General features: G+C 48.1%; 1 protein-coding gene across 2 annotated transcripts in view; it reads left to right on the forward strand.

The window, feature by feature from the left end:
* Positions 1–18,410, forward strand: part of Scnn1b (sodium channel epithelial 1 subunit beta) — a 54,392-nt gene that overhangs the window by 24,269 nt on the left and 11,713 nt on the right. Inside the window, exons 2-4 of one of the 2 annotated variants that reach the window (XM_008759682.4) lie at positions 9,088–9,409; positions 13,062–13,329; positions 15,411–15,601. In XM_008759682.4, coding sequence (XP_008757904.1) covers positions 9,099–9,409; positions 13,062–13,329; positions 15,411–15,601 — 770 coding nt within the window. In that variant the 5' untranslated portion in view covers positions 9,088–9,098. 2 annotated transcript variants of the gene reach the window in all.

Genomic DNA, 18,410 nt, shown 5'->3' on the forward strand with positions numbered 1-18,410 from the left:
GAGAGTGTGAAGGTTCTCTGACCCTCAACGTATTGTAACCAGCCTTTTACAGGAAACACACACTGCTTTGCCAACTGCACTGTTCTACCCAGGCTGCTGGAATAAAATGCCAGTATTGGTGGCATACAAGCAGCAGGGGGTTATTACAGTTCTGGAATTTGGGAATGTAAGATCCATGGGTCGGCGCATCCTGTCTGGGGAGGGTCTCCTCCGTGGTTCACAGGAGTCTTCCTTCTTGCCTAACATCCTTACATGAATGCCTTCCTCAACACCCCAGGGTTATCAGGGACCATCACTCTGACTAATTCAGTTCCTGGTGTGAATGATAAGAACCATATCAGCTAGCATCCCTGACATCTGCCTGTCAAAGACACTGTGTGCAAGAGTTCCCATGGGGTGGCTCACTGGGCCCTGACAACAACCCCAAAGGCAGAAAGACTGTTATCCCCACTTGCAAAGGAAGTTAAGACCAAGAGAGTCCGGGTTAGCTCTCAGCCACTGATAAAATCTCTGAGACAATTAACAAAGGAAGAATTTGTTAGACTCATTGCTTCAGAGCGTTCAGTCCACGGCTGCTTGGCCCCTCGGCTTTCAGCCTGGTATAGTCCAGTCTGACAGTAAGGTATGATGGAGAAGGCCTGCTCAGTGTCCAGGAACAAAGAGAGGAAAAGGGAGGGACCAGAGTCCTGGTATCTCTTTAATGCGGCCCCAGTGACCTAACTTCCTTCCACTGAGCCCCAGCTCCTCAAGGTGCTGTCATTTCTCCATAACGCCACAGACTGGAGACCAGGCCTTCAATATGTGACTTTTAGGGTGCATCCGAGATCTAAACCCATTTTTATCACGGACTGAGCCCTTCTCTAAGGGTGCAGCAAAATCACCCATAACTGGGTTCCAATTGTACCACCTGCCTCTAGATATAGACAGTGGTCATAATGTGAGTGTATCTATGCTATGAATGGAAATATGTGATGCCCTCTGACGGCGCCCCCTGTCATGAAGGATAAGGTGACTCCACTATCACCCCATCACTGGATGAGACCAGAGAGCACCAATGACATGCTCCTCAGGAGCAATGCCACCCAGAGCATTGGGCCCAAAGGACATCCCATATTACTCATTGCCATTGCTCCTGTATGTCCCGAGAGGAAAGGGGTCTGTCTGTGACCTGCCACAGAGGACAGGGTGACATCAGCATGTCATTGCCACACATGTTAGAATTCCAGAGCTGGGATGAGTATCCGTTAAAGTGCTCCTATGACAGCACTTGATGGTTTCTCCCCATCATAGTACACAAAGAATGAAGTAGCAGCAGCACGAGCCACAGTAACTACACAGGGAAGGGTAGGGGCAGGGCTCAGGGCTACACGGCTTGCCTGGCATGCCCAAGGCTGAGGGCTCCATACCCTCCACGGCAGAGAGACAGGGAGAGAGAAAGTGAGAGTGGGAACCAAAAGAGGCAATGTACCTCTTTTGTTGGGTTAAATCCTGAGCAAAAAGGTAAATAAATAAAGATAAACATATAAACAAAAATAAATAAATGAGCACAAGCCAATAGATGCTAGTGCTCCCCCCTCCTCTTCCTGCTAAGCATCAAAACCACAGCCTCATACATGGTAGACAAGTACACTACAACTGACCTCAAACTAGTAATCCACCTCCAAGTAGTAATCCTCCTGCCTCTGCTTCTGGAACACTGGGATTACTACTGGCTGACATGCCAGAGCTCCCCCTCTCCCTCCTGTACACTATACATCAGCTCAACTGCTGCCAGTGAGTCTCCCCTCCCAGAAGGCAATGCCAGAAGCCACCTTTGCTACCATCTCCACCTGTAAGTGCTGAGCTTGGCTGTCTGAGAGAACACCTAGACATTGGCACACTGCAGGCTTGGGTGAAGGAGGCACATGTGTGCACACCAAGGCAGCCGCCCATTGCTACATTTGTTACTTCCCCAACACCCACGGGAACAGGTGCAAGGTGTCAGGTGTCCTTTGAGCCTGTGAGTGAGCAATGGCTGGTTTCTATTTCCAGATCTGCTCTGACTCACCGAGACCATTGCACACGCCCCTCTGCATTCTCATTACCTTCTCTGAGAAATGGGCCTAATTATTATCTGGGCCAGGATGCTCAAAAGGATGGCATGCAAACACACACTAACACAGAAGAGAAATGCCTTGGAGGCCTCTGGACACGTCTCGTGTCCTTGAACAGCAGGCGCGTCAGCCAATCAGAAGCAACGGGAAGGTGAGCTTCTCTTACCTTAAGCTTATCTTAACTCTTGGAAGTTAAACCCAGAGCATCCCACATGTTAGGCAAGTATTCCACCACTGAGCCACATGCGTGGCCTCTGGCTTTTTACATTTTTATTTTGAGTCGTGTTCTCACTGAGCCTGCTCTGAAATTTGCTGTGTAGACCTTGGACTCACAGAAATCTGCCTGCCTGTGCCTCCCAAGTGCAGAGGTTAAGAGTACACACAACCATACTTGCCAAGAGGATTTTTGAATGGCTCCCAAAATAACCTATTTTTTGAATGGTTGTGCTTCAAACTTGTTATTTCACACATACAATGCCCACTTAGTGTTCACAGCACCTCTCAGGCTGAGGCTACATTGATTTCAGTGACAAAAGTCAGTTCAGTTGGTGTATTCTTTTTTTTTTTTTTTTTTTTTTTCGGAGCTGGGGACCGAACCCAGGGCCTTGCGCTTCCTAGGTAAGCGCTCTACCACTGAGCTAAATCCCCAGCCCCCAGTTGGTGTATTCTTACATGTTACACAAATCAGTCAGAAATGCTTCAGGGGCTCAGTAGACATGGTGGTGACCTATGGGTGACAGGTGACTCAGAAACCATTGGACTGCTACTTGTAGTATCAAATGTAAAGCATTTACAGAAAACCCTCCTATTAGAGGTTCTGTTTTATTTGCTGTGAGCGTATACACATGACACGGTGTTCTGGCATGACTCTGAGAGGTCCCACAGGCCCACACTCTGAAGCTCTGAATGCTTGCCCTGCTGCTGGTAATGCTACTGGGGAGGATGGAACCCTGGTGATGTGGCGCCTACTGGTACAAGCAGCTCTCAATGGGCTCCAGCCAGCTACCCCCTCCCAGCTTCCCTCCCCGCTCTTTGGTCCACCGTGCTGCAAGAAGCTGAGCTGCACTCTCCAGCTGCCTCATGATGCTGTGGACCGGATAGAAAGGACCACTGTGATGGACTGGAGCCCTCTGAAACTGAGCTCAAACAAACCTTTCCTCCCTTAAGATGCAGCTGTCAAGTAGCTAAACCACAAAGTAAGGTCATGGCAACGTTTTTCTGTAAAGGGTTAAATAGTTAGTATCTTGAGTTTTGTGAACTATATACATCTCAATCTTTTCCTTGTAAGACTGTAAAATTAGCATCATGCCAGGTGTTGTGGTTTTTGCCTTTAAATTCCAGCACTGAAAGACAGAGGCAGGTGGATCTCTGTGAGTTCCGGGTGCAGTACATAGTGAAACCCTGCCCCCCCCCATAAATGATTCAAGTGCATCATCATGGTCAGCTTTTATTTGCACGGGTCTCAGAATCCAAACTGGAGTGCTTAACCCCAGGACTTAGGGGTACAGAGATATGTAGGAAGGCCCTGGTGACCAGCCTAAGCCAAAACCAGCAAGCTCTAGGTTCAGTGAAAGACCATGTCTCAAAAATTATTGTGGAGCAATCGAGGAAGATCCCAGATGTCAACCAACCACAGGTACAAACATGGGTGCTCGTACCCACAAACATACACAACACACATACAAGAATGGAGAATTCGCTCAGTGAAACAGGCCATGAAGTACACTTTGAGCTGTAATTCGCAAAAAGTGGGGAATTTATAGCGTGTACTAGATGCCAGGGCCCCATTAATCGATTGAATTTATTTACTAATGGCTTTGTTGATTTACTCACCCCTCCCATTTTTGATGTCTTCATGAACCCATAGAATTTTAATACAATGTATGTATCTCCATTCAGTGCAAATCTTTCCCCCCACCTTGTAGAGGCGCTAAAAGTGCCCCACTGTTGGTGGTGGACGACTTTTCCCAGACAACCTTCTGACAGACACCAACAGACTTTGATATTTCCCTTTCTTTCTAGTGTGATGGTAACTCATGATTACTTTGTAGTTCCTACAACAAAGCCAGTATCAATCGTTTGTCTAGGAAGACCTGGTTGCTTTAGTCAGTTGTGGTACACAGACACCAAGAGGCAGGTGCTGGGATGCACATAATACTTGAGGAATCAGAGTGATGCTCAAAGATTCTGATGGCTCCCTCAAACTGTCCTTTAAGCCAAGTGTGGTGCTACACACCGTAATCACAGTGCTCAGCTGGCTGAGGTGGGAAGATCCCATGAGCCCAGGAGTCCCGGACCGGCCTGGGGAGCAGAGTGAGACTTCACCTGTTAGAAACAAAGCCTCACCTTCAGCTTCTCTTGTCTAGCACAGTCAACCCCACCCCTGACAATGAGATTGCCTGGTTCTTGAGAACAAAGCCTCAGTCATGTTCTGTGGCATCCCAGCAAAGACACAACCATGGAAACTTTCTCAATAACCAGAGTTAAACCTGCTCAGGTTAATTGTCAATTAAGTATCAAACCCAAGCCTCTTATATTTAATTCCTCAAGTTATCTGACAACACAAAAATAAATACAGGGGACTTACATGGAAAAATTTCTGAAATTTACAGCAATCACAAAGTCAGCCAGTGTAAGGAAAGCAGCCAGTAAGGAAGCTAAGTACTATGGGCTGGGTATAAAACATCAGCAAATGTGGGCTGGGTATAAAACATCTGCAAATGGAATGAGTTAGGGGAAATGGGGGACACTTACAGCAGCTACTGCCTTGCTGGGTTTTCTTTTGCAAAGTTAAAAAAACTATATTTTTATTTAATGCAGAATCTCACACAAGTGAAATGACAATGGCATTTTGTCCAAAGTTTACTGAACTATAGTTTACATACAATAAAAAAAGCTAGAGAGATGGCCCAGAGGCTAAGAGCCTTTGCTGCTCCTCCAGACAACCTAGGCTGGATTCCCAGAACCCACATGGCAGCTTACAACTATCAGCAACTCCACTTCTGGGGGATCTGACATCTATATTCATGCAGACATTCATGCACACATGTAGGTAATTTTATAACTTTTAAAAAGTAGTCCTTATAAATATATAGATTAATGCATCCAAATTAGTCACCATCTCAGGGACAATCTAAACCGGTCCATCATCTCCTGAAGATTCTTCAGTGAAACTTTTCTAGCCAGCCCTCTCCTCTCAAAGGCACAGTAGTCTCCAGTCTGCTCTCAGTTTGGCCAGGGCTTTCTGAGAGGGAATTTTACAGGGTGTTCTTTTTTCTGACCTTTATTCAGCATGGTGATTGTGCATAACCATCCATGTTGTAATGTGCATTAATCATTGATTCCTGTTTATTGCTGAATAGTATTCCACTGTGGATATTGCAAATTTTCCTTTATGGATAGATGGAAAACTAAGTAGTTTCCTCTTTGAGACCATCATCAATAAGGCTGCTACGAAGGGGCACAGATGCCTTTGTGTATGCGCACACAGTAGGCTCTCTGAGATAAATAAAATTAGAGTTGCTGAGTCATGTGAGATGTCATTCAACTTTATTTCTTAAGGAAATTATTTATTTGAATTTCTATCTTCTTGTTTTGGGGCAACATGTTGTGTATGTGGGGTTTACCATATGGGTTCCAGGGACTAAACTCAGGTTTTCAGGTTTCACAACAGTCACCTTTACCCACTAAACCATCTCCCTAGCCATTCAAATGTATAAGTCTCTCTGCTAGCTAGTTTTATGTCAACTTGAAACAACATAAGAAGAAGGAACCCTAATTATGAAACTGCCTCCAGCCAGACACAGTGGTGGTGTGTGCCTTTAATCCTGGCACTCAGGAGGCAGGGGCAGGCAGATCTCTGTGAGTTCTAAGCCAGCCTGTCTACATAGTGATTTCTAAGACAACCAGAGCTACACAGTAAGACAGAGTCTCAAAAAAAAAGTCTTCATAGATCTGGCTGTAGCTGTAGGCAAGCCTATAGGGTTTCTTAATTAGTGATTGATATGGGAGGGACAGCCCGTTGTGGATGTGGCCATCCCTGATCTGGTAATCCTGGGTTCTATAATAGAGCAGGCTGAGCAAGCCATGGAGAGCAAGCTGGTAAGCAGCACCCTCCATGGCCTCTGCATCGGCTCCAGGCTCCTGCGCCCTTTCCTCCCCTGCTTGCTTTTGGTCACTGCGTTCTACAGTCGCTATTGTATCTGTTAGAAGAGCAGAGAATTGGCCAGCTGAGGAACACTGGGGTTGCGGGAATGTTTGAACACTCACTTTATAGCCATGATGGTTTGGGAGGCCATGGGATTTGATTCCCACAGAGAAGAAAGGCCACAGAGGTGGCAAGGTCCCTAGTGCTCTGGTCCCTTCCTGTTACAGAAGGAAAGACGAGAGTGCTACTGTATGCAGACTGGGCATGAACACACTTGGACAGTGCAGGTGGGGATGCCTGGCTTGTTACATTTGGCTGTTCCGTGGAGAGCTGGGTGCAATGCTGGGTGCTGTTAAAGATTCTAAAGCTACTGCCTTTCACCCCTCCCCAATAGAGCTTGACCTGTTAAGGGAGGAGCCATCGTGTGAATAACTCTAACACAGGGTAAAGAGAGATGAACTCCTTCTGTTAGTCTTAGAACAGTTGTAAATGACAAACTCCTTGTTTGGGTCAGTATGGGGTCAGCATGTCCCACCACAGCATCCCCAGGAGGAAGCAGCCCTCACAGAGAAGTGAGTGGTGTCATTCCAGCTCAGAGTCAGGACAGCTTCGAGGAAGAGAGAGCCTCTGCTGCTGACCTAAGGTGGACTAAGCAGGCAGGACAGGAGGAGCCAAGGGCTGGAGGACTTATGGCAGGTGTAGTAAGGTGGTGCTCACATGCTTGGCATGAGCCCTGCCTCCTGTGTCTCTGGGAGACAGATCCAGAAAGGTCTGAGAGTCTTTCCTGACCTACAGCTACCACCCGATGCTCTAAGCCCACCCACCCCATTCCAACCTGACCTATGGAGCTGCCGGAGTATTCTTTCCAAATCCAAGACGTAATACCACACACACACACACACACACACACACACACACACACACACACACACACACACACTCCATGCGTACAGCCAGCATTGGGTTTGTCCCTCTGGACTCAATGATTAGCAAAATGAACAAGCTTCCTTACCTTTGCACTCACTACGTAACTGGGAATGACCTTGATCCTTCTACTGGGGTTATAGATGAGCATCTCACACACTCAGTCTGTGTGCTGCTGGGTCCCAAACCCGGGGCTTTGTGTGAGCTGGGTAAGCACTCTGCCAGCTGACTGCATCCTGGCCTAGTTCTTTTCTTTTATTATTTATGTTTTTTGTAGTGTTGGGGATGAGAGTTCAGGATATCAATTCATATTCATACTCATATTCTCTTCTTCATTCCTCTTCTTCTCTTCCTCTTCCCCTTTCTCCTCCTCTTCCTCCTCCTTCTCTGTCCCACCCCTCTCTTTCTGATTATGGAGCCCAAAGCCTCCCACAGGTTAGACAAGTGCTCCCCTACTGCCCTAGACCCCGAACCCTTGCATTTTATGAGACAGGGTCTCACTCAGTAGCCCAAGGTGGCCTGGAATTCATGACAAACCACCTGCCTCAGCTTCCCAAATGATGAGATTACAAGCAGGCACCACCATGCCTACTCAGAGACCTCATTTTTAGCCATCGCCCTCTCATACCTCTAGGACCTCAGGGTGCAGAGCCCCAGCCTTTGTGCTGCTCCCATTCAGAAGGTCAGCATTTCTGCTGGGTTATTTTATCAGCACTAGTCCACGGCGAGTCAGAATGCCACCAGCACCTGCCTCACTTTGGGAGGGCAAGCTGTGGACTTTGCACATTATTTTTTAACCTTCTAGGCAATTCCATAAATTAGCTGTGACAGGGCTTGATATGGAAGTCTGTGACAGAGTATTTGTCTAGCATTCATAGGGCTCCAAATTCTGCTCCTCTGAAAGGAGAAGAGGGTGTGGGGGCTGGGAAAACAGCTCAGCAGGTAAGGCACTTGCTCCTGAACCTGACGACCTCAGTTCAATCTCAGACTCACATGGTGGAAGGAGAAAATACATTCCGAAAGTTGTCCATATGCATGCATGCACTGACACACTCAGGCAAGCGATGATAGATAGATAGATAGATAGATAGATAGATAGATAGATAGATAGATGATAGATAGATAGATGATAGATAGATAGATAGATAGATAGATAGATAGATAGATAGATGATAGGTAGATGATAGATAGATGATAGATAGATAGATAGATAGATAGATAGATAGATAGATAGATAGATAGATGATAGATGATAGATAGATTATAGATAGATGATAGGTAGATGATAGATAGATAGATAGATAGATAGATGATAGATGGATAGATAGATGATAGATAGATAGATAGATAGATGATAGATGGATAGATAGATAGATGATAGATAGATAGATGATAGATAGACAGATAGAAAAGATAGATGATAGATAGATAGATAAGATAGATGATAGATAAAATTTTTAAGTGTTGATTTCAAATTTTTAATGAAATGGGAGAATTAGGTATGCCAACATTTTATATGAGGTAAACCTGGGCTGAGAAATCTAGTAACTGGCCCATTATGCTGGGCATTCAAAAACTTCAGTCACTAGGATGGGTATGGTGGTGCTTGGCTGGAATCCCAGAGCAGAAGAGAGAGGAGAGGAGAGGAGAGGAGAGGAGAGGAGAGGAGAGGAGAGGAGAGGAGAGGAGAGGAGAGGAGAGGGAGTGTGTTTGATTTTCTCATTGTTGAATCCAGAGACACTAGTTCAATTACACTATGGTCACTCATTAAGTGCTTTTCTGTTGGGTGGATAGACGATAAACAGGTGGAAAGTTGACTGAGGTGGGCAAAGGACAGAGGGAGAGAGGGCTGGTCTATGTGACTAGTCTCCAGGCCCATGACCTCCTCAACAGGGTCCTGTGTGATGGTGTCCCATGTCCCAGCAGGTGCCACCATGCCAGTGAAGAAGTACCTGCTGAAGTGCCTGCACAGGCTGCAGAAGGGCCCAGGCTACACCTACAAGGAGCTGCTAGTGTGGTACTGCAACAACACCAACACACACGGCCCCAAACGCATCATCTGCGAGGGGCCCAAGAAGAAGGCCATGTGGTTCCTGCTCACGCTGCTCTTCGCCTGCCTGGTGTGCTGGCAGTGGGGCGTCTTCATCCAGACCTACCTGAGCTGGGAGGTCAGCGTCTCGCTCTCCATGGGCTTCAAGACCATGAACTTCCCAGCAGTCACCGTCTGCAATTCCAGCCCCTTCCAGTAGGTGGTCCCCGGAACAAAGCTGGCTCATCTCTCCCCTCTTTTCTGTCTCCCCTTTGTCCTCGTCCCCCCCTCCCCACAGTCCTTCTATTCTGTTCCTTTCTTCCTTTTTCTTCCTTTCGTTTCTTTCCCTTTTTGCTCTCGTCCTTTCCAACATGTAAGAATTTAAAAGTCCTAAGCTTCCTGAACTTAAAGAAAGCCACAATACAGCTACATCTATATAGTTTTGGAACGGAGGAGAGAGGCCAGCCTCGGCTCTGTGCCTCGGCACTGTTCACCTTCTTTTTAAAAATATTGTATTTGATTTCCATATATATATACCTATATAATTTGGATAATATAAAATTCATTTGGATAAAATCCATTCCCCATTACCTCCCCTCTTCCTTATCGCCCCACCCCGCCTCTTTTCCTTCCCAACTTCACTGTACTCTCTGGCGCTCTGGCTCTCTCTCTTCTCTCTCTCTCTCTCTCTCTCTCTCTCTCTCTCTCTCTCTCTCTCTCTCTCTCTCTCTCCCCCCTCCCTCCCTCCCTCTCCCCACTCTCTCTCTCCCTTTCCCCCTCTCTCTCCCTCTCTCCCCCCTCCCCTTCCCCTCCCCTTCTTACCTCCCTCTCCCTCTCCCTCCCTCACTCCCCACTCCCCTCTCATCCTCTGGTGCACTGAGTACACTTAGTGCTGCCTTGTGTGCATAGATGTACGAGCACGCATCAACTGGAGCACAGACAACCGGCAGACTCTTAGGTTCCAAATTCCTGAAGAAAACCGACCTCCTTCCCCCCGAGTAGCCATTAGTATCTGATAGTTCCTCAGCTGGGAGTGAGGCTGCACAAGCCCCTCCCCACCCCAGGCTGGGATCTCAGTTTGATCTTATGTATCTCTTGCTGGGAGTCCATGAGTGCAATTGTGCATGTCGTTTATCATAGCAGATATTGTTTGGTTACCGACATTGACTCCCTCTGGCTCTTATAATCTCTCCACCCCCTCTTCTGTGCCTTAGTGCCCTGGGCCTCGGTGGGAAGAGGTACAGGGTTTATCAATTTTGATCTGGGCTCACTAATTAGGATAGACTTGTTGGCTACCAATTTCCGGGATCCATCTCTCTCCAGATCTCCAGTCCTGGGGTTACAAATTTGCTCTACCACACCTTTCTGTATAGGTGCTGAGGACTAAACTCAGGTCCTCATGCCTGTGTATGAAGCAGTTTTCCAACCAAGCCATCTCTCCAGCCCTGCACATATTTTAGCTATATCTATGTCTATAAGCTGCATGCATGACATACACCTAGAACCCCAGCATTCAGAGTCTGAGGCAGGATGGTTCCAGGCCAGCCTGGGTTGTACATCCAGATACACGCAGCAGCTCCTGGTGTGGCATTACTGCATTTATACATTGCATTGGTGTTCATGGAGCATCTACTCTCTGCCAGACTGTTTCCATGGTGGAAATTTTATCAATGAACAGAACCGAGTCCCTGCCCTCTACATAACCCGCCAGAGGAAACAACCATTAGGATTTTTTTTCCAGTTAAGAGCACCAGCTACTCTTCCAGAGAACCTAGGTTCAAATCCCAGCACCCACATGACAGCTCACAGAGGTCTGTAACTCCAGCCTCAGGGAACTCTGTTCCCTCTTCTACCCTCTTCGGGCACCAGGTGTGCACATGGTGAACAGACATACATGCAGGCAGAACGCCCATAGACATAAACCAATTTATTCTTTTAAAAAGGGTGTTGGAAGCTGGAGGGGTGGCTCAGTGGTTAAGGGCAGTTGTCAGTTTTCCAGAGGACACGGGTTTGGTTTTCAGCAACCACATGCAGTTCACAGTCTATAACCCCAGTTCCAGAGAACCTGAAATGGTCTTCTAACTTCCGCAGTCACTAGCAAGTGTGCAGTGTACACACATATACAGGCAAATAATACATATGCATAAATAATAATTTTCTTTAAATTTTAAGACCTACATTTTAAAAGATTTTTCAAAAATATTGAGTTATTACTTTGGTGGTTAAAAACTCTCTCTCTCTCTTTCCTCTCTCTCTCTCTCTCTCTCTCTCTCTCTCTCTCTCTCACACACACACACACACACACACACACCATGCTTGTACTGGTTGTGCTTTGGGGAACAGGTGTAATTCTCAGATGTACAGCCCTCCCAGAGGCAAGCATTCTTATAACAGCCCCAGTTCACCACACACATGCACCACACACATGCACCACACACATGCACCACACACATGCACCACACACATGCACCACACACAGGAAATACAGGTTCAAGGGATAAGCACACCTGTTCAACCACACAGGGTAAGAAGCCTAGAATTTGTCCCCAGGCCTGGCCTAACTCCAAAAGAGCTACTTCGTAATCATCCTTCCATGCTGCCTCTTCCTCACACAATGGGAAGGTTTCAGGGAGTAAAGATAAGTAGACCCAGTAAAAACTGTCTCAAGGCGCTAGCAAAAGTTAGCCTGATTTCAGTTGTAAACACAGTGTGCACAAAGGGACTGGGGTAAAACAGCCTGACAAATTCAAGACCTGCATGACAGAAGATACTCTTGTCTGAAGGAAAGTTCTAGAAGGCAGTTCACACCTTGTGGTCTCTTTCACGATCACCAAAAGTCCCTTTGGCTTTTGTATTTGTGTAACGAGTTTATTCGTGTGTGTGTGGTACATGTGTGTGGTGCATATGTATGCTGCATGTGTGTAGTGCATATGTATGCTGCATGTGTGTAGTGCATATGTATGCTGCATGTGTGTGGTGCAGGAAGCCCTTTCACAAAGGCTGGCCTCTCTGATCCTGACACATGTATCCCTGGCATGGGTAGTTCTCAGTCTTTTTACAAGAACTAGCCACACTTGCAACATGGAGTCCCTGGAGAAGAGAGAAAACAGAGAAGCCACCCTCCCAGTTCCACCCCCTCTCCATCCTAAAATTAGTCCTGGTCCACAGGTCACAGACCTGCCCTTTCTCTCTTTTCCCTTTATCTCTGCTGAGAGAGGGCTTCCTGGGGGATTTTTCAGTATGACTTCCCTGCTGCTACTGGACCCCACCAAACCTGAACTCCAATATCAGCCCTGACCCTTATCCCTGGGCTCATCCAAGAAGTCCAAGTGGCTCCCAAGAGTCAGTTGCTTTGTCAGGATGAGGAGGTGATGACATAATTGTGACAAAGGGCAAACCAAAAGAAAGCCCCTTACATCGGACTCATGGCACATGATCAATGCCAATTCCTCACTACAACTGGTTTTCATGGCTGTCCCAGCCACCGTCGCCTGGTATATGGTAGACACTGAATGAGTATTTGGTGACTAAATGAACTGAATGGACGGTGGAGACATATGTGGATGCAAGGGGAAGGAGGTGGTAACTCAGGGGTGCCCAGGGTACCACACAGCTGGCAAGCACTCTTTCGCTAGGATACATCTTTAGCTCTTAAAGAAAGAATGAGGCAGGATGTCTCTAAGTTGCCCATGGGCTTGAATTTATGCTCCTCCTGCTTCAGCCTCCAGAATAACTGGGATTAAGGGGTACATCGCCAGGCCCTGCTTTGGTGGCAAGTTCTTAATACGCTGGGTGTAAGAAGACCCCATGTTCCACACTCTTTCTGTAGTGGCTCCCTGCCCACCTGAGCCAACCTCTCCCCACTTAGGTACTCCAAGGTCAAGCACTTGCTGAAGGACTTGGACAAGCTGATGGAGGCTGTCCTGGACAAGATTCTGGCTCCGGAGTCCAGCCACACCAACACCACCAGTACCCTGAACTTTACCATCTGGAACCACACGCCCCTGGTCCTTATTGATGAGCGGAACCCTGACCATCCAGTGGTCCTCAACTTGTTTGGGGACAGCCACAACAGCAGCAACCCAGCCCCAGGAAGCACCTGTAATGCCCAAGGGTGCAAAGTGGCCATGAGGCTGGTAAGTTCCCCAAGCACATGCCAGGACATGACCATCCAGACAGCCTGGTAGCAATCGATTTTTGTTAATAACCTGAGACTTGCTGAGGGCCCAGCGCCTGTTTTATATATCTGCAAAGTTGTGGGGGATGTGGGTGTATTTGCATGTATACCTGTCAGAGGTGGGTCAGAGAACAATCTCAGATGTCATTTCTCTTTATGCGAGGCTGGCTGACCAGCAAGCCCAAGGGATCTGCCCGTTTCTACCTCCGCAGCTCTGAGATGACAGCTTCCCTGGATTGTTAATCATTCTTAGATTTACTTTATGTTATGTGTGAGTGATTTTACTTGGATGTGTGTCTGTGCACCACGTGTGTGCTTGGTGCCTTATGAGGGTCTGAAGAGGACACTGGATCCCCTCAAACTGGAAGTATGGGTGGTCGTGAGCTGCCGTACGGTGCTGAGACTCAAACCTGAGTCCTCTGGAAGAACAAGTGCTTTTTTTTTTTTTTGAATTATTCTTGTTATTTATGTTTGTATGTACTTCGTTTCAGATTTTATCTTCATAGTGTTTTTATTCCACCTTTATTAAGTTGGGTATTTCTTATTTACATTTCAAATGTTATTCCCTTTCCAGGTTTCCAGGCCAACATCCCCCTAACCCCTCCTTCTCCCCTTCTATAAGGGTAGAACAAGTGCTCTGAGGCACTGAGCCGTCTCTCCAGCCCTCACTTGGAATTTTTATGTGAGTTCTGAGGATCCAAGATTCTCAGATTGTGCTACAGGCATTTAACCAACTGGACCAATCCTTGAGCCTCAGAAAAAGGCTTTTTAAAATGCTCTTTGCAAACAGCTGATGTTTTAGTCAGGACCCAGCTTAAACTAGCTTATGCAAAGCAGGGAGCCATTGGCGCACAATAAGGAGCCGTCCGTCGATCCGGGAATCACTAGGTTCAGGCACAGGTCGATCCAGGTGCTGGGGTGCTTTTGTGAGGACTTCGCTCCCGCCATCTCATCTCAGCAATCTCTCACCACAGTCATAAATGCCCTGGATTATCTCACCCTTAAAATAGTCATGGTGGGCTACAGGACAGCCTCAGTGATTGCCCAGTCCTGGATCACGTGTTCTAGAGCTGGCGGAGATGTCATTTTCACAAGGACCTGAGAGGGGATGGGGGGGGGGGACACAGTCAGAGGCCAAGAAACCAACACCCACACTGAGGCCAAGATGCTGTCGGCTCATATAGTCCCATGGGAGAAAGTCCGTCTCCCAAAGCTCTATCCATATCATGAATACTATCCAGACCAGGCATCATCTCTGGAGACCCCATGGATGTAGTTCAGGGGCTGGTCCTAGAGGCCTCCATTGTCAGCAGCTTCCCTGGTTACCTGAGGGTCAGCTTCAGACAAAGGTGAGAATGGGATGTGCAGTCTCCAGAGCAGCAAATGTCTGCCTTCCATTGGCACATGGTGCCAGCCTCCAAAACCCGCCTCACTCCCACTCAAACCAGCAAATAGCCTGCTGCCTAGGAGCCACGCTTAGGGTGTGGCCATGGATTACCTACCTGAAAATTCAGCCCAAGCCTGTCTGTCCACTACCTCTCGGGGTGAGCCCTGTGTCTGTGTGTGTCTGTGTATATGTACCCATGTGTGTTTGTATCTATGCCTGTATGTGTCTGTGCATCTGAATGTGTGCTTGTGTGCCCATGTTTGTGCCCATGTATGTTTATATATATGCACACGCATGTGTGTGCATGTGTGTTTCCCCATGTCATATATGTGTGTTTGTGTGTGTATATATATATATATATGTTTGTATGTCTGTGATCTCTGCATGTGTAATGTGTTTGTGTATGTGTCAGAGAGGAGCTATGTATCTGCACATGTGTACTGTGTTCACGCTGAAGAGTTCTAATGGGGGCTGTGTATAACTAGCCTTGAGTTGTCTGAGATGATGTCTCTGAGCATGCATGAGCTAGGATTCTAACACATTTCCCACTACCAGGGTGAAGCCACTGGGTAGATAATACGGTGCTGCCATTCCTTCCTGGGTTCCCCAGGGCAGTGGCCTTCGTGTCTTCAGGAACCTCTTCTATTTCACAGTGCAGTGCCAATGGGACCGTGTGTACCTTCCGAAACTTCACCAGTGCCACCCAGGCCGTGACTGAGTGGTACATCCTGCAGGCCACCAACATCTTCTCACAAGTGCTCCCCCAGGACCTGGTGGGGATGGGCTATGCTCCTGATCGCATAATCCTAGCCTGTCTGTTTGGAACGGAGCCCTGCAGTCATCGGTGAGAGCAACTACTGTCCTCTGCCCTGACAAGATGGGATGAGTTAGCAGCCTGACCCGCCAGGGTGCAGACCCACCTGGATCTAGAGTAGCTATCTACAGCACACAGGCTGATCTATGCCTCAGTGTCTTGTGGCAGCTTGCTGGAGGCACGTCTGAGACAGCTCATGGAGGGAATTGCTTTGGGAGAAGTCAGCAAGGAAGGCAGATGAGGAAGGAAGGATCTGTAAGGATTCGATGACTGTGGGCGAAACCTGGGCAGGACCTGATTCGTGGGAAGACGTGCTGTGGTGCATGAATAGAGGGGCCAGGCCTTTTATAATGTCTCCATCAATCAGACTTGGCTGTGGTGGTGGTGGTGGTGGTGGTGGTGGTGGTGGTGGTGTGTGTGTGTGTGTGTGTGTGTGTGTGTGAAAGAGAGAGAGAGAGAGAGAGAGAGAGAGAGAGAGAGAGAGAGAGAGAGAGAAGGAGGGAGGGAGGGAGGGAGGGGGGAGGGAGGGGGAGATAGAGAGGGAGAGCAAGAAATTCTTGGTTACACAGGCACAGCCACCTGGTGGCATATATGGGTGGGCACCTGGCATTGCCTGGTTTTTATTTTCTAAAACAAGACAAGCATTTACCCACCTTTGCCAGTTGCTGTGAAGGGCATATGTTAGGTCTACACTAGCATGTAGAGTGAGGCTTATGGGGGCTTGAAGTCTTCTTCCCCACAATGCCTTTTCATGTTGAGAGTGGCAGAGCAAGGGTGATGGGGACCCAGAAAGTCTGGGTTACCTTCCAGCTTGTCCACAGAGTCCCAACTCTGTCGTCTGGGCATGATGACTTGTGCATCTCCTGGTCTGAACTCCCACACTTCAATTCTCAACTCCGCTGCTGAGCGGGGGCTCCTCCTAAGGACATAGGACATGCTTCCAGATTCATCTCGTAGGGACTGTAGCCTACACCCTGAACCTTCCAAAGGCTCTGTGGAGAATAGGCTGAGGGCTGCACTCTGTCCTCCCTATGCACAGGTGTGCTGGGCAGGCATTTCGTACATGGTGTCAAGGAGTTGTCAATCAAACCAAATGTGATGGTTCAAGCCTGTGGTCCTAGCGCTCAGGAGGCAGAGACAGGAAGACCAAGAATTCCTTGGCTTCTCTCTCTCTCCCTCTCCCTCTCCCTCCCCCTCTCCCTCTCCCTCTCCCTCTTCCTCTCCCATTCCTGTCCTTTCATCAATTCATATGCAATTGTCAGTCAGACAATTTGTTCTGATTGCATCCGTGTTCCCACGTGACATTTTCCTGTCAAGGACTCTATCCAGGAGCACAGGTGGCATTGACCCTGGATTTTCCTTGGTAGGACATTTTCTCAGGCTTCTTTGTTGGGAGTGACCTTGAGTGTTTCAGAGCACTGGTTCGATGCCTCAGCGGAAGCCCTGGATGTGGGTGGGCCTGTTTGATCTTAGCAGGAGTGATGGCCTCAGGCAAGCCTGCTGAGAGGCCAGCTGACACCTTTAAGGAATCAGAGCTGGTGGCCCGTGGTGGCCAGGTTGTAGCACCCATGACATCATCTTCCTTGCTTGGGCATTGCCTTCCCTTATGCTGGAAGTGAGCTCCACACTTACTCAAGTGGTCACATGATGTGGGGAAGTAGATTCATAGATGTTAGAAATCTAAACTTGGGTCCTACACTTTACCTACTGAGCCATTTTTCCCACCTCTGCCCCACTTCCCTTCCCCCTCCTCTCCTAGATATGTTGTACAGTCTGGTGTGGAACTCCTAAGCTCAAGTCTCCAGAGTATCTGGCACCACAAGTGAGCAAGGGTGTCCCTGGATCTCTCCCCAGTCATTTCTGAAAGCTTGCTGGCCTTTACTTGCATTCAAGGCTCATGTCCCAGAAAATATTTATAGAGGGGACCCTCCTTAATATCTAGAGAGTATCGGAGATGGGCACGGCCTCACTGGGTAACAGGCATTACCAACAAATGAAGAGTTGGCATAGGTGACAACCCTCAGCCTGAAGAAGGGGACTGGCCACACCCTGGCAGCCTCCTGCTCCCTTCTGGGCTGCATCTACCCAAGACAGTCACTTGGGAACACTATGTCCTCATGATCTGGGGCGAGGTCTCTCCCTTCAGAGCAGGGCCTGGCTGCAGCCTGTTTGCTCTGCTCTCTGCCTGTAGTCTTAGCTGTGACCCACACAGTATACAGGTGCTTGGTGCCTGCTCAAGCCTTTGCCAGTGCTGTGCCCCCAGCAGGGTATACCCTTTCCTTTCCCATCTACTAGACACCACCACCTCTTCCTCATCCTTCATAGTCTCCTCTCAGGCCTCCCCTTGGCCCAGACACCTTCCTTGACCACCTTAATCCCCACCCCGCCCCAGTCTATCTCTTCAATGTCCTTATCACATTATTTATTCAACAAATATTTACCAAATGTCTGTATGCTGCTGCATTCTGTGCCAGGCCCTGGAAACAGAGCTGTGGACATTGCTAGCCAAGGGGACACACCACAGGGTATGCTAGGTATCTCATACCACAGTATGCTAGGCGTCTTGCCCTCAGCTAAGTCCTGGAAGGAAGCAGCTGCTGCTATTGTCCTTGGGGTGTACTAACATCTGGGGAAAGTGATGCCCAGAGGCACAGGGGATATCATCAAGCTCACTGGGCTGGAAAGGACAAAGCCAGAAGTCAGGTAAGGACAGACTACTCCAAGCCAGTGTTCTCGACCTCTGGTTGTCACAGATCAAGGTCATGGCTCTCCTTGGGGTCATGGTCCACAACAGGAGAAGCGGATGGGAAAGCAGATAAAGTGGGGTGACATCCCAGTC

The sequence above is a fragment of the Rattus norvegicus genome, chromosome 1 (assembly GCF_036323735.1).
Source record: "Rattus norvegicus strain BN/NHsdMcwi chromosome 1, GRCr8, whole genome shotgun sequence".
Lineage (NCBI taxonomy): Eukaryota > Metazoa > Chordata > Mammalia > Rodentia > Muridae > Rattus > Rattus norvegicus.